General features: G+C 52.6%; 1 protein-coding gene across 2 annotated transcripts in view; it reads right to left on the bottom strand.

The window, feature by feature from the left end:
• Nucleotides 1–5943: 5943 nt before the first annotated feature.
• Nucleotides 5944–13349, bottom strand: part of YPEL2 (yippee like 2) — a 38269-nt gene continuing 30863 nt past the window's right edge. Inside the window, exons 5-6 of one of the 2 annotated variants that reach the window (XM_044429977.1) lie at nucleotides 12909–13348; nucleotides 5944–7068 (exon numbers count right to left, since the gene is read on the bottom strand). In XM_044429977.1, the coding sequence (XP_044285912.1) occupies nucleotides 13259–13348 (90 nt within the window). In that variant the 3' untranslated portion in view covers nucleotides 5944–7068; nucleotides 12909–13258. Of the gene's footprint in view, nucleotides 8672–12908; nucleotide 13349 lie in introns of both variants that reach the window. The other variant, XM_044429976.1, reaches the window with a different exon arrangement.

A 13349-nucleotide genomic window follows, 5' to 3' on the forward strand; every position in this document is an offset into this window, starting at 1 on the left:
AGGTGTGATGAGCCAGGCTTTATGCAAGCCGGCTTGGGAGGGCTTTGAATAAATAGATGGCATCAATACTGGGATGCATGAAAGGAATGCGTGGTTCCCACAAGCAGCGGCCTGGAGGTGGTGGTCTTGGGCCAAGCCTCAGCAGCAGAAGGGCGAATGGATGGGGGGCTTAGGCTGGGCCTGCCAGGATGGGAACTGGAAGGCAGGCCTCACCTCTCTGCAAGTTGGAACAGCAGAAATTGCCCTGTGGGTCAGTCCAGAAACTTGGAGACGAAAGTTGTCCGCTGCCCGGGAAACTGTCTTGTCCAGTCTCTTGTGCCTTTTTAAATGTCTTGGCTCAGGGTGCAAATCAATGGGAAAATGCTTTATTTCAAGTGATGAGTCAGCTGGCTTTGCCCCAATGTCACAGTTAAGAAAATCTAGTCCTTATTTAGAAATGTGCACCCACTAATACCTAGCAACACCTCCCTGGCTTCTCAGGACCGTGCGAAGTTTGCTCTCAGCATCCTCCCTGGATGCTACCCTGCGACTCAGCTCGCTCTTTCAAGACTTTCTCCTCCCAGTGACACCGACCGCATTGGCTAAAGTCCCAAGGAATGGCAGCTCCCCAAAGACCCCTAACTCATGTCAGATCCAGCTTTGCACGCTGTAAATCCCAAACTCTGCTCCTTCAGCTATAGGCCGTTGCCTTTTTGTGAGACGTTTCAAAGCCTTCATAAAAATAGCACAATGATCCCCACCCCCCCCCAATGGAAAAGAAAACATCAGTTTAACTTTTTCGAGGAAACATGGAATGCTGTTGAAACACGCTGTCTCCTATATTACTCTGTTATTTTTGTAAAAGGTTCAAGATTTTGAATAGAAATGGTAAAAGGGTACATTCATTTTCCATCAGCGTGGTTAAGCCATTGCAAAAAGTTCTGCTTTGTATGGAGACACAAACTTCACCTTGATTTGGAGGAAAAATAAAGAGCAATTTTTTGCAAGCTGAAAGACTGTCTCAGCAAAGCTGGGCCCTTTTAGTCATTCTCTAACGCTGTATCTCTAAAAACTAATCTTTGGGGCACTTAAAATGAAAGTTCGGCAAGAACACTTGACAGTATGAGAGAGTGTGTGTTTTTTTCACCAAGATAACTCATTCCCAAAGCAAGAAGGCCTCCAAGAATCCATGCTTTTGAATAGCAGCACAAACAGGGAAGATTGGTTATCAAAGGGTCAAGATAACCCATCACTGCTTTCTCTCCCTGTTGGGTTGCTGCCTGTATACTGTCAACAGACTTCCTGTCATGGGGTGAGAAATGATAAACCTGTGCTGAAGTTACAGTATTCCTATTGTAGGATTGCCAAATTTTACATTGGTCACTGTAGCTGTGCTTTTAAGAAAAGCACAAGAGCGAAGACAAGCCATGTCCCTGGTGAGTTGGCAACTCTTCCAGCTACACTTCACAGGTGGCTAGTACCCTGCAAAGAATCTTGGGAATTGTGGCACTTTCCCCCATCCCCAAATGTTGACAATGAGTCAAAGGAGACCAATCACCATGTGCCTTTCATGGAGATGTCTGGCAGGTGCAACTTTTCTCCCGTTTCCCAGCGCTGACAGGAGAAGCGGCATGTGCCAAAATCCCCCCTTTCAAGCCTAAAGGAAACTTGTCCTCTGTTCTCTCTAAGTCCACTCACCCTGTAGAGTTCTACACTTAAATCCAAAATACTGTGGGATCCACTTGGGTCATACGGAGAGAAAGAGGTCCTCAGTTTTGTGTCGCTTCTCTCCAAAACAGCATCACCCAGGCTTAGCTTCTTGCCCAAGTCTGTGCACCCGTCATTCAGCAGAGACAAAGGTGACATGAGGCCACGGGCTGGGCAAACCGACATCTGTTCCAATGCTGCCACCACCGTTCTTTTCAGAGCCTCTTCATCTGTTCACCTCTCCGCTCTGCTCCCCGGAGAGCCATCCGGTCCCCCCGGGGCCGTTCGCCTGCGTCCATCTCCCAGGTGACCTTCGCGTTGGTCGCATTTCCTTCTGGCTGTTCGGTGCTGCACACAAAGAGTCTTCTCCATGCTGTGTCGGCTGGACACCAGCAAACCTAGCTCGGTCCGGAAGACGTTGCAAGAACGGACAATGAAATCAAGGCATGTGATTTCATGCCACCCCCTAAACGTTTCCTTGGTTTAACTTGCAGGTCGGGCGGGCGGGAAGGGGAGCGCTTGAACGGATCTTTCGAACCCAGCGGCATTGGAGCGGCCCTTAAACCCTCTACCCCAAACCTCCTCCGTCGTTCTAGGAAATCCAGCGTGAACCCATTCCTGAAAGGTGGTTCTCCTAAGGGTGAATGAAAGAGAGCCTGTTGCAGAACTTCTGCCAGGAAGAAAGTATTTTCAACATGGAATTGCTTTGCTTTTGCATGTGCATGTGTGTTCAGATGACATTGTCTTCTACCTGCACTCTTCCTCTTGATTTTTCATTACTCATTCAAGCTCTTTCCTTCCCCACAGGGCAGGAAAATCCATTCAAGAAAGAAAACAGTGGATAACTGCAGAATGCTTTCTACCCCATGGCTTTCTGACCCTCTTCAAGGAAAAAAGGCTGGAGGAGGAACAAGAAAATTCAGGAAGGTTGTAAATGGAAAGGGATCACATCTAGACCTCTCCCCACCGGTGAAATACCATCAGGGCACAGCACAATGAATTCCTTGTCCGGAAGCCCCCCGGGGTCTCATCGAATTTAATCGGGCTTGTGGAGGCGTGTCTGGGATTCAGATCGGCATTCTGGGCTAGCAAGGATTTGTAACAGGAGCTAAGCGCTCTTGGAAATATGCACAAGTCCGTGAAGGGTTCAAAATGTGCCAACAGCAGGCGCAAAGCCTTTTGGGAAACGGCAGCGCTAAATGGGAAGCGACCACTGCCGGATCTGAAATAGCCCCGTGTCACCAGAACAGGTGGAGGAAACGGGCCGGTGACTGTCACCCACACATTTCGGAAAGGAAGCGGGCACATTTTGGGGGGCGTTCGCTTGCTCGGGAGAGTCGGATCGAATCAAGGAGAGCAGCTTAAAGGAGAGAGACTCGTGGCAGCTGAGAGACTAACGGATTTGTCATTTGTTGGGTGTGTTGTTGGAGTCCGTGTTGCCGGACGCCAACAGGACATGAAATGCAATCTCTCCTCTCTGTTCCGTCCGCGTGCCAAGCTCAAACACATCCCGGATAAGCACGGCGAGTCCTCGCAAGTCAGGGGCTGCAACGGGAAAGAAACCCTGGGGCTTGCTAAGGGTCTCTCCACCACCGCGGTCACCAGCTACTTTGACGCCTCTCCCCACCATGGGGAGCACGGGCTTTCCAGACTGGGAGGGCCAGGGAGCAGGCTGGTCACAGCTTCCCGTCTCCTGCTCACTCTCCGCAAGAAACCGGGGAGCGAGAAGGCTGCCATGGCAAACGGAAGGAGCAGCCTTCGGGATTCTCACCAGGGGGCCTTGGCACATGCCCGACCGTGCCTACATTTGGAGCCTGGAAAAAGGAGGGGCTTTTGTTAATGCGTCCTCCTTGGGTCCTTGGGACATGGGGTCACAGCCCTTCTGGCTCCATATTGTCAACAAGGACTGGCAGCACCTTGCCCGACGTCCAGGCGGGAGGTTTTCCCAGCCCTGTCTGTAGAAGCGCCCGGGGTTCAAACCTGCCCGGCAAAGCCTGTGGTCCGATTTCAGTTTGTACACAGGGATGCTGTTGAGGAGAGGGTCCTCAAGATGCTGCACTGTGAGGTGGGAATTCCTGGGAGCAGGATCCCTCTGGGGCACCACCTGTGGCCGTCGGTCATCCCTCTCCATCCCCTCAGAGATCTTTGGACGCGATCCCCGTGGATGGCAGGGCCCGTTGCCCTCCAGTTGCCCTCCAGTTGCAGCCGCTTTCGCAAGGCATTTAATCCCCCCATGCCCTCCCTGGGAAAGAATAGCCCGGCATGCTATTTATAACCCGAGGCCTACATCTTGCCCAGAAATAGTCCTAGTGCAGACGCCAAGGCTTCAGACTCCATTATAAAATATTCGATCACCGTCAGAAGGAACGCGGAGCCAGCCAGCCACCAGGCCAACCTAAATTTATCCCGAGAGAGAGGAGGAGAAATCCAGTGGCTCGTCAGGAGCTCAGAAGCACACGGTGTTTCGAGTCATCCCACAGGTAGGGCTGGTATTTCGTGTGCAGAAGGTCCTGGATTCATTCTGACCATTCCCGCAGTGGGCAGGGCCAGAAATCACAAACGTATCAGCAGATTGTGGCTTCCAGTTCTCACAGCCTTTCAGCAGGAAAGCCTTTTAGCCTGTTAGAACGAGCCCGGGGCAAAAAATCCCGGAAGGCCCCAAAGACCCCGTGGCTGGGTGGAAGGGGACGGGGGATACAGCCTGAGGCTCCGCACACAGAGACGACTGGGAGAGAGACTGATATTCCAGGTCCCAGGAAAATAACTCGGTTTTGCGGACCGAACGATTAATTTGTCGCCCCCCTCGGCGGTTTCCTCCACCCACACGCCACATAGCCTTTTGACCTGGCTAGCGGCCCAACCTGATCTGATGTTCAGTGACGGGAGGGACAGATGTCAAGTCCTCTGTGCAGACGCTAATGCTATTAGCCTTGTTCGCGCTGGAGATGTTAATGAAAGGTGATCCACAAGCAGCAGGGTGGGTGCTCGCCCTCCGAGCCCAGCGCTGTCCTCGGCCCATGCAAGCCAATGTCAGCCACAAGATCCGGAGAGGGATGCTCTCCCACAGACGCATGCACTCAACAGCTGGCCCAGTGCACAGACTACAAACCCCATCGCCCACAGCCACCATAGCCCCGCATCCTGGGGTGACAGGAGCTGTAGTCCCACCTGCCTGGACCTCACCAGGGTGGGGGTTAGGGTTCCGCAAGGACGAAAGCGTCCTCAGGGAAAATTCATGCCTTTTTTCTCCTGGGTCCCACAGAGTGGAGCGACACGTTTCTGGGATGGAAGGTTCCCGATCCGGGTGCCGCTAGCTTACACTGCGGAGAAAAAGGTTACAATCGGCAAGTTGCGGTCCCCCGACCCTCGTGGTCATTCATACCGGGCCATGTTTAAGCCATCACGCCTGCCTGGCGCAACCATTCTATAACCCATCTTCCCCTCGCCAGGTTGTGAGGAAAAGGCAGGGTGTGGTATGGTGAACAAACCGCCGGGCAACCCTCGAGCGACCCACAGGTCCAGGGAGGGTTGCTCATCGTGCCCAAGCCCACCCTCTCCGAGGCCACAGGATGATCCGTGGCGAACAAGGTCATGAAGCGGGACATGGGGCATCCGGCCTGTGTGGGCTCATCGAAGCCGCCGTGGCCCAGTGTGAGCGCAGGGAGTGCAGAGCCCAGCTCTGAGAAAAGCACCGGGGTGCTGCGGCCCTCTCGCCTTTCTGTCCCTCTCCATCACCGGCGGGGCATTCTGGCTCTCCGTCCCCATCTTCCTCCCTGGCGAAGCAGCAGAAAGCCCAGCCGGCTGAAACGGGGTACCAGGGCCTTGTCTGTCGCCATGGAAACAGCGTGGCGGCCCAGGGCATCCAAGAAGGGCTTTTCCGTCCTGCTGTCATGGAAACCCGAGGCAGAGGAGCTGAACAAAGAAAAACAGACTGACGCGAGGGGGTCTGTCGATGGGGGGAGGGAGGGAGGGAGGGAGGGAGGGAGGGAGGGAGAGAGAGAGAGAGAGAGAGAGAGAGAGAGAAATGGAGGTCATGCTACCTGGCCTGAGGAGTGGAGTGTGGCTGCTGGGCACTGTGGACCTCAAAAGAGGAGCCTGGAGGGCTGCCAAAAGATCAACTGATGACTCTGCTGGTTCTCCTGCCTTCAGCACAACGCAGATCCCCTTTCAGCCGATGATCCCGCTTAGAGTTCCAGTTGCTGCCAAGATCTTAACGGAACGACAATGACAGATCTGGCTACTCCAGCCTTGTGGCTGTTTTGATATATTTGAAAACTTTTATTTTTCTTTCAAATGAGCACCAACACGCATTGTACAAACAAATCTTCCCTGCCTCTAATACTGCAGTACTATTTACAATGTACAAACGCGTGATGAGGTGAAGACAGATTTGGAAATAAAACCCAAACAATTTATTAACATTTATTACTGAAGCAAAATGACCTGAAGAATATGCCCAAAACAAAACGACACAACCCCCTCCCCTCCCCATAAAACAAAACCAAGAAAAAAAGTCTGCACAGTTCTGTAAACACAGTCTGGTATCGGAAATAGAGACTCTTCATTTAGGGGAAGTGTTATGATGCCCACTGTACTTACCCATAATGCTATTCTGCTCGCATTGAAAGCATGCAAGCTTTTTAAAAATTGAAGTTAAAAACCATTTGTTTTCTCCTTCTCCAACAGTTTCTGGCTCTCTAATATAGGTAGATTCCTGAATGTCCATACATAATTATTCCAAAATGTTTGATTCTCCAGGCTTTTCTTAGCAAAGTAAACCATTTTCTTCAGTTACCCATTAGCAATTTCACCCTCCATGACTGAAGAGGAGGGAAGAACTGGGATTCCCCCTCATTAATGAAATGATGCTATGAAATGTATATTTAATACATAATTATCTTAGGAAACGCACACGCACACATACAGGAAAAAAACTCTTCTATATGATCACAAGAAACAGGAAATTCCATTGTGAAAGCATGGCCTATTTCTTTGTCTTTTAAGATGTATGCACACCAAAAGGGCCACCGTGGGAGGCAGGGAAAGGAGGCGCATGCCGTATTTATGAGAACTGCCCAAGGTTTAGCAAAACGCAATCTAACCTCTGTGTTGTTGGTCCACTTGGAGATTTCTCGAAAAACCAAAACTGTGGGAAAGGAAAAAGAGCGCTTGGAGGGGAAAATGAGGGAGATCGTAATGACCAGAGATGTAAACACTTTACCAGAATCTAGGAGAAACGAGGTCGCAAAGCGGTCCAGAGATAGGCTGTGCTGTTAGTTGTCTTGCTAGGCGGCCTGTCCGTCAAAATCCCATTCCAAAGGACCACGGCCAAACGTTGGCCCTACCTGCCATAGCCAGCATCCAGGTAAAAGACCACCGAGACTACAGAAATGATGGAGAGGGAAGGTCAGTCATGTCTTATCGGATTCCTGGGCTCAAGCAGGCATGGAGAACACCCGTCTGCCACGAGCCTTAAAGCAACCCAGGATGAAAAAGTAAGCTTTGGCCTGGTTCCGGGGAACTCCCTTGCCGCGCAGAGTGCGTGGGCCTCGGAGCAGAATATTTCAGAGGCACCTCCTTTGTGGTGGAGAGAGAAAATCTCGCCAGCAGTTTAGCTGACCTGGCACCTGCGCAAGTCCATGAAACCATCATTGGGGAATACTGAAAGCCGCCAGATCCCAGCATGCCGGCTCTGTTGGGATGGATGACCAACCCCAAAATCCTCCCACTGGAATCGGGGACAGGACGAAGCACTGTAAATGCTTCACTTCAACTTTGGAGAGAGATGCTCGCACACGCCTTTGCTGAAGTGAATTAGGGGTAGCCAGGTCTCCTCTCAGCTGCCTTCCCCTTGCCTCCGAGCAAAGGGGTTCCTGAGAGCCCGAGACTACGCTTTTCGTCGCTTGACTGCTGGTGTTTGCATCCCTGATTCACCCCTGTATGTGCTCCAGGAACTGTAGGTTGTGTTTATATGGGGGGGGGTGGCTTGCTCAAGGCAAGGTGCCCGGGCACCTCCAGACCCCGGGGTCACAACACCAACCCCAAAAGCTGGGTTCTGTGCCGGTGGGCAGAAGTTACGCACCGCAGGGAAGAGCGGAAACTGACTGCAGGTGGCTGGGATGCTAGCTGGACGCCCAACACACTGGATGTAAAACGGACGGCCCCACGGCAAGCCGCGGGTTCTCTGCATGGGTTGCTTGCGGCCTGTCAAGCTCAGCTGGCTCCAGGCAACGTGAGGACCTCGTTTTGGCCACAATCCAGGTTCTGCAAGAACCCACACGCAGCCCATGGATGGAGCCCAGCCAGCGCCCACACCGTGGCGGACAAGGGTGGTCCTCCAGATATTTCGGCCTGGGCTACCGTCGTCCCACACCACGGGGTGGGGCTGATGGGAATCGCAGGCCGTCGCGTCCACCACAGCGGCACATGCCCTCGCACACACGCAGGGGACAAAATTGGCTGTTGCGACAAAAACGGGTGCTGTCACGCCTGGCGTGGAAGGAGAGCTGGCTTTTGGGTGCCCTGCAGCCAGGTCGGAGTTCATGGCGACCCAAGTGAGCCCCTAGTGCCGTGCCAGCAAGAGAAATCGCCACCAAGGGAGGGTGGAAACTGGAACAGGGAGTGGGTGGGAGTCCCAGGCCTCGGGGGGGGGGGGGCAGGTTAACTGGGTGGCAATTCCAAGCAGATGAGGCGTCACTGGGCGCAGTGCCCCCGTGGGACGCCTGGTTTGCCCATACCGTCCCGTGGAGCAGGACCGGGAGCGTAACTGGCATCCTATGCAAAGCCTCCATGACATTAACGGAACTAAACCAAGCACAGTTACCATCTTTTCACTGTCGGCAGGTGGAATACTGGTTGTGTCTTGAGCGTGCTTTCCCTCTGCCTTTATCTTTGAGGGTCTATTTTGATCCAATGTTGTTATTTTGCCATCTTCCAAGCAGTTCAGGGTAGGATACAAGATACCCACTTCCCCCTCACACCAACCCTGCAAGGTAGGTTTGAATGAAGGTCAGTGACATGCCCAAGGAGAGCTACCAAGCCGCATCGCAGACGGGGGGACCTGAGCCCATTCCTCCTTGAGTCAAGGCCAACCCACTGGACTATACTCAGGTGTACCTGCCAATCTTCTCTCTGGAATGATGAGGGCTAGAAACTTGCCAAGTTCTCCAAGAGAGAGGGACTTTAGAGATGAAAAAGGCACAAGGTTTGCAATAGCTATCATGCAAGGTTAGCAGCATTGGGAGCAACTGATATTCACACAGAAATGAAAGTCCCAAAACAAGGCGTTCCTTTCAGATGTTCCAACATCTGGCTCTACATTCAAGTATGCGAGGGAGCCCACGTCCCTGAAGTTATTAATATATTTCAAACTAAACCTTGGCTCCACAGATTCTAATGGGAATTCTCACTAACCAGGAAACTTGCTCTCTTTCTCCCAATTCTCCAGGATTTCTGAGTGACTCATTCCCTGATTTCAAGTGTTACCCTGTGGCAAGTAAACAACTCTAGCCACAAACAGGGGTTTGAAACGCTGTAAGAATCAAAACACCTTCTGGGAACAAGCCCATTTTTATTCTTGTGTCTTAACCATCTGGTATTCTAATCTAACCCCATCTAATAAACTAATGTACCTGCCAGCTTTCTCTCTGGAACAATGAGGGCTAGACACTTGATGAGTGTTTCAGCAAAGTACATTTTTTTGCCCAATGCATCTTTATGGCAATGTCTCCTTTATGCCACATGCTCAAGAAACTACATTGTTTCCCTTTAAATAACAGTTTGCAGCAGATAAAGAAAATAATAATTCAATATCACAACACAAAAGACTATTCTCAGAGGGCTGTGAAAGGGGGGGAAAGAAAGCACCAAATATATTATTTTAAAATTAAATACTATTTACATAAAAATTAAATTTCACAAGATACTGCTTTGTATTGAACGTATATATATTATCATCAGAATCGTATTATTTAGGAACTCAGCCAATGTCCCCTCAGAGCAAAGAGGACGGGCCGTGCTTTGGGAGGCGGAAGGCCGTAATTAAGGATTGCCCTCGCTTTCCATCTCCCAAGAACAGACCCCTGGGAACCAGAGATGGAGTTCTGACTGAAAATGTAACACACTTTCATCTGCCCATTGCATGCCGGGAGCCCCGTGGGACTGGGAACAAGGATCATTTCCTTAGCCCAGCGCTCATCGGGACGAAGGGGCGCTGCCGCCAGCTTGGGACAGAAGCCCACTAACTTCTTTGGTCTCGCTTGTAAGAGATGGATCACATGGCGAAGGCATTGTTTTCCAAAACACTGCTTGCGTCTGGGTATCCGTGCGGCCTGGAGAGATGCTCTGGCCGGGACCTCACCACTTGTGGGCCCCCGGATGTTCTGGCCTGCAACACCGACAGCCCCTCGGGGCCGAGAGGACTCGCAGGCCCATCTGCCGGCTACAAGCTGCCCACCCTTGACCTGATATGCGCAGCCGCTCCCCGCTGGCCTGTGGAAATGACTACATCTCAACTCACTGTGGGACGGTGGCATCGGCCCCCCTCGCCCCCACAGCCCCGGCCGAACACCGAGGCCGCTGTGAGCGAGTTAGCAGCAAGATCGAGCGCCATGTAAGAAGCACTTGAGGTTTCAATACACAGAGGAAGCTTCATGCTGGAGCAAACGGGAGACGCTGCCTGGAAAGAAGGTTCTGGAGCCACGTGATGGAGGCCGTCTTATCACCCGCCTGCGACGGCATGGCGGCCACGTGTCGCTTCCAGAGGGGCTCCCCATCTGTCAAGAGCAACTTAGCGGTGGCTCGGATGGCTTGCACGGCGGGGACACGACTTCGAACCCTTTTTCCAGCCCAGGGCCGCCCCCGATGCCAAAGGGCCCCCAGACAGGAGCTCACCCACTAACAGTCTTGGCATACGAGGAAGGACCTGGGGATCGGCAGCCTGAAAAGATCCCCGGACTGTAAAAAACTGAACAGGGCACGCAGCTTGGGCATTCTCCTTGCAGCGGCTGTTTCGGTGAATGCTGGCACGCTGGAACCACCCCTTCAGTTCTGGGGATCCTCCTAGCCCGTTAGTTTCCCTATCTGGAAAATGGGCTCCACAGAGCCCTACCTCAGGGGGCAGCATTCAAGTGAGTCAAACCAGGCTGCAAAACATTTAGTAATGATCATCTCACAGCATTAAAGCCTCCCCCCCCCCCAGCAGTGACCAGGTGGAGGACAATCTACATTTCCCGTGCTCTCTTTGTGAGGATCACCTTCCACTGAACTGGAATTCTCCACCCTGCTTGGCTGTTATCCTGAGTAATTAATCTTTTCCAAAGGAGGAGAGAGAGCAAAGCGCAGCCTTCACAAGCCATTCAGAAAAACAAACTGCTCCGTCAGGTGCTCAGCACCCATGCCCAGCCCTTCTGTCCTGACAAACATGGGATCTTTTTCGCCACCAGATTGTGACAGATTTGCAAAGCAGCTTGACCTACATGAAAGACATTCATGAACGAGAGGGGAGGGGAGGGGAGGGGGTGGCAGCTGGGGTGAAAACAGAAAAGAATCCACAGAGATGAAGGCAAAGTAATTCAATTCAAGACAGTCCTGTGCTATGAATCTGATTGGGGCTGTCGCCGAACGCCGATCCACAGCGTCACTGCCACGCAACACAAACACGCCCCCCTTCCAGCCATCAATGGCTGCCACTGAATTCCCTAGTAACTCCTGGGGGGTTTTCCATCCCTTCGTCCGGCCAGATGGAGAACTGGGAGCAAACGCTGCTGTCCGGGGTGTGACCCTTTTGTCCATCTGAAAGGAATTCTTGCCTCCCGGAAGGTGTAACAGGCTCCACACGTTGGCAAGAGACCCACACATGCACCCCCACTGGGAAGGACACCCCAAATTCTGGCCTGCCAAAATTTGGGGCATCCTGTACTGAGCTGTTCACCTTTGCAGGACTGCTGGAACAGCTAGTGGGCAACGAAGGGTAGGGGAAAGGACGCAATGGAGAGCAGCTCAAATTCCTCCTAGCATGCATGATTACTTCTTACATTTTCACACAGACAACCTCTAGAGTCCAGAGAATGCCTGAGAGAGGGAGGGAGGGAGGTTCCCTTGCTGCAGCGGTTGCAGTTGGTATGGTTTTGATCCCAAAAGCATGGCAAGAGCAAAGGGGAAGTAGGTGGCCAGCAGCCAAGGGGCTTAAAGGTGGCTCCATGCCCCGCTCCGAATTCTGGAGGTTCCCTTATCCATACACTTCGGCCTCATTCTTCTCCTGTGCAAGGGGAGCCTCGGGGACAGGGCTCCTTCACACAAACACACACTGTTGTGAGCAGCCCAGAGGTCCCAGTGCACGCCCAGCTTGGGGTGCCCAGCCACCAGCTCCTGGGCACGGAGCCAATGCTCTGGAAACAAGAGGGCACAGCTGTGTCTCGAAGGGCCGGAGCCTTGCTCACGGTGGGGAGGAAGGGGTCCGGTTCCTCTCTCCACACAAGCGACTCCGGGCGCCGAGCTCTGTTGCTGCCCCTGATCCTCCCCCCATTCTCCAGTGGCTGGCCAGAACCCCAGATCCGTTCGGGGGCTGGAGCGTTTCTTCCCAAAGCTTAATCGCCACTGGAGTCCCCTAGCACTTCCAAGGCACGGAGGATCTAGTGGAAAATCTGCACCCCCTTCATCCACTAACTGACCCGTTGGAAGTCATGAAGCTATTCGCCGAGGTTGCCCCTTGGTCTCGCATGCATCAGAACCCCCCCCCCCCGGGAAGGGTCTCCCCCCTGTTTTTGTCATGATTCTTGATTCTGGCCTGGAGGGCAGGGTATCGGTGCTCAAGATCACTGGTGAAGCATTTGGGGTGGACCCACTCAAGGGGAAACAGGAGGCCAGGGCTGGAAAGAGCAGAACTCAAGAGGACAAACCCTTCCCTATCCGTAAGGTTCATACAAAGACAAAATCCAGAGAAACCACTTAAAAAACAAAGAAGCGAGGAGTAGGTACCAGACTGGGGGAACGGTGACAAGCAAGGAGTTTGGATCGACACACTTGAGATGCAGAGAGCAAACGCAGCCATGAGGTATTTCTTTTACGGTCCGTAAGTTTCAAGCCAAGGCTTATCCTGTCCACACTCCCCCCACGCCACCGCCCCATGTCCGAAAAGACAGCTCCTCCTTCCCACACCCCAGAGACACTTGGATAAAAATGCCCCCCCCCACACCCTCTGAGAGCCAACCTTCCATTCGTACCGAGACGTCAAGTTGTGAAACGGTTTGGCCACTGGGTTCGTTCTTCTCTTGTTTTGATTTCGCCAGTGCCAGAGCAAAGAGAAAGAATGAAGGAGCGAGAGGGAAAGAGGTGTACTAAAAGTCGACTCACGAACGGATTACAAAAGCGAAGGAGACCGGAGTTATGGAGGCTGGTCTCCCGGGAGGATGGCAAAAGGGTGCTGAGGAAGCGTCTTCACGACGGTGGCGACAAAGCCCACAAATGCATGGAACCGAGCAGTCTTCAGTTACTCGCTCGCTGCCGGAGATCAGTGTTCGCTCGGGCGGCATCCTCCCTCTGGCGTGGCTCATGGGCCGCTTCTCCACGCGGTTCAGTCCCAGCCGTTATCTTTGATCATGTGTGCTAATTCGATGATGTATTTGCCTTCTTTGTACTTCTGACTGCTTTCGAACGCGTGCTCC

The sequence above is a fragment of the Varanus komodoensis genome, unplaced genomic scaffold (genome assembly GCF_004798865.1).
Source record: "Varanus komodoensis strain SLA01 unplaced genomic scaffold, ASM479886v1 scaffold20_1, whole genome shotgun sequence".
NCBI classification, from domain to species: Eukaryota; Metazoa; Chordata; class Lepidosauria; order Squamata; family Varanidae; genus Varanus; species Varanus komodoensis.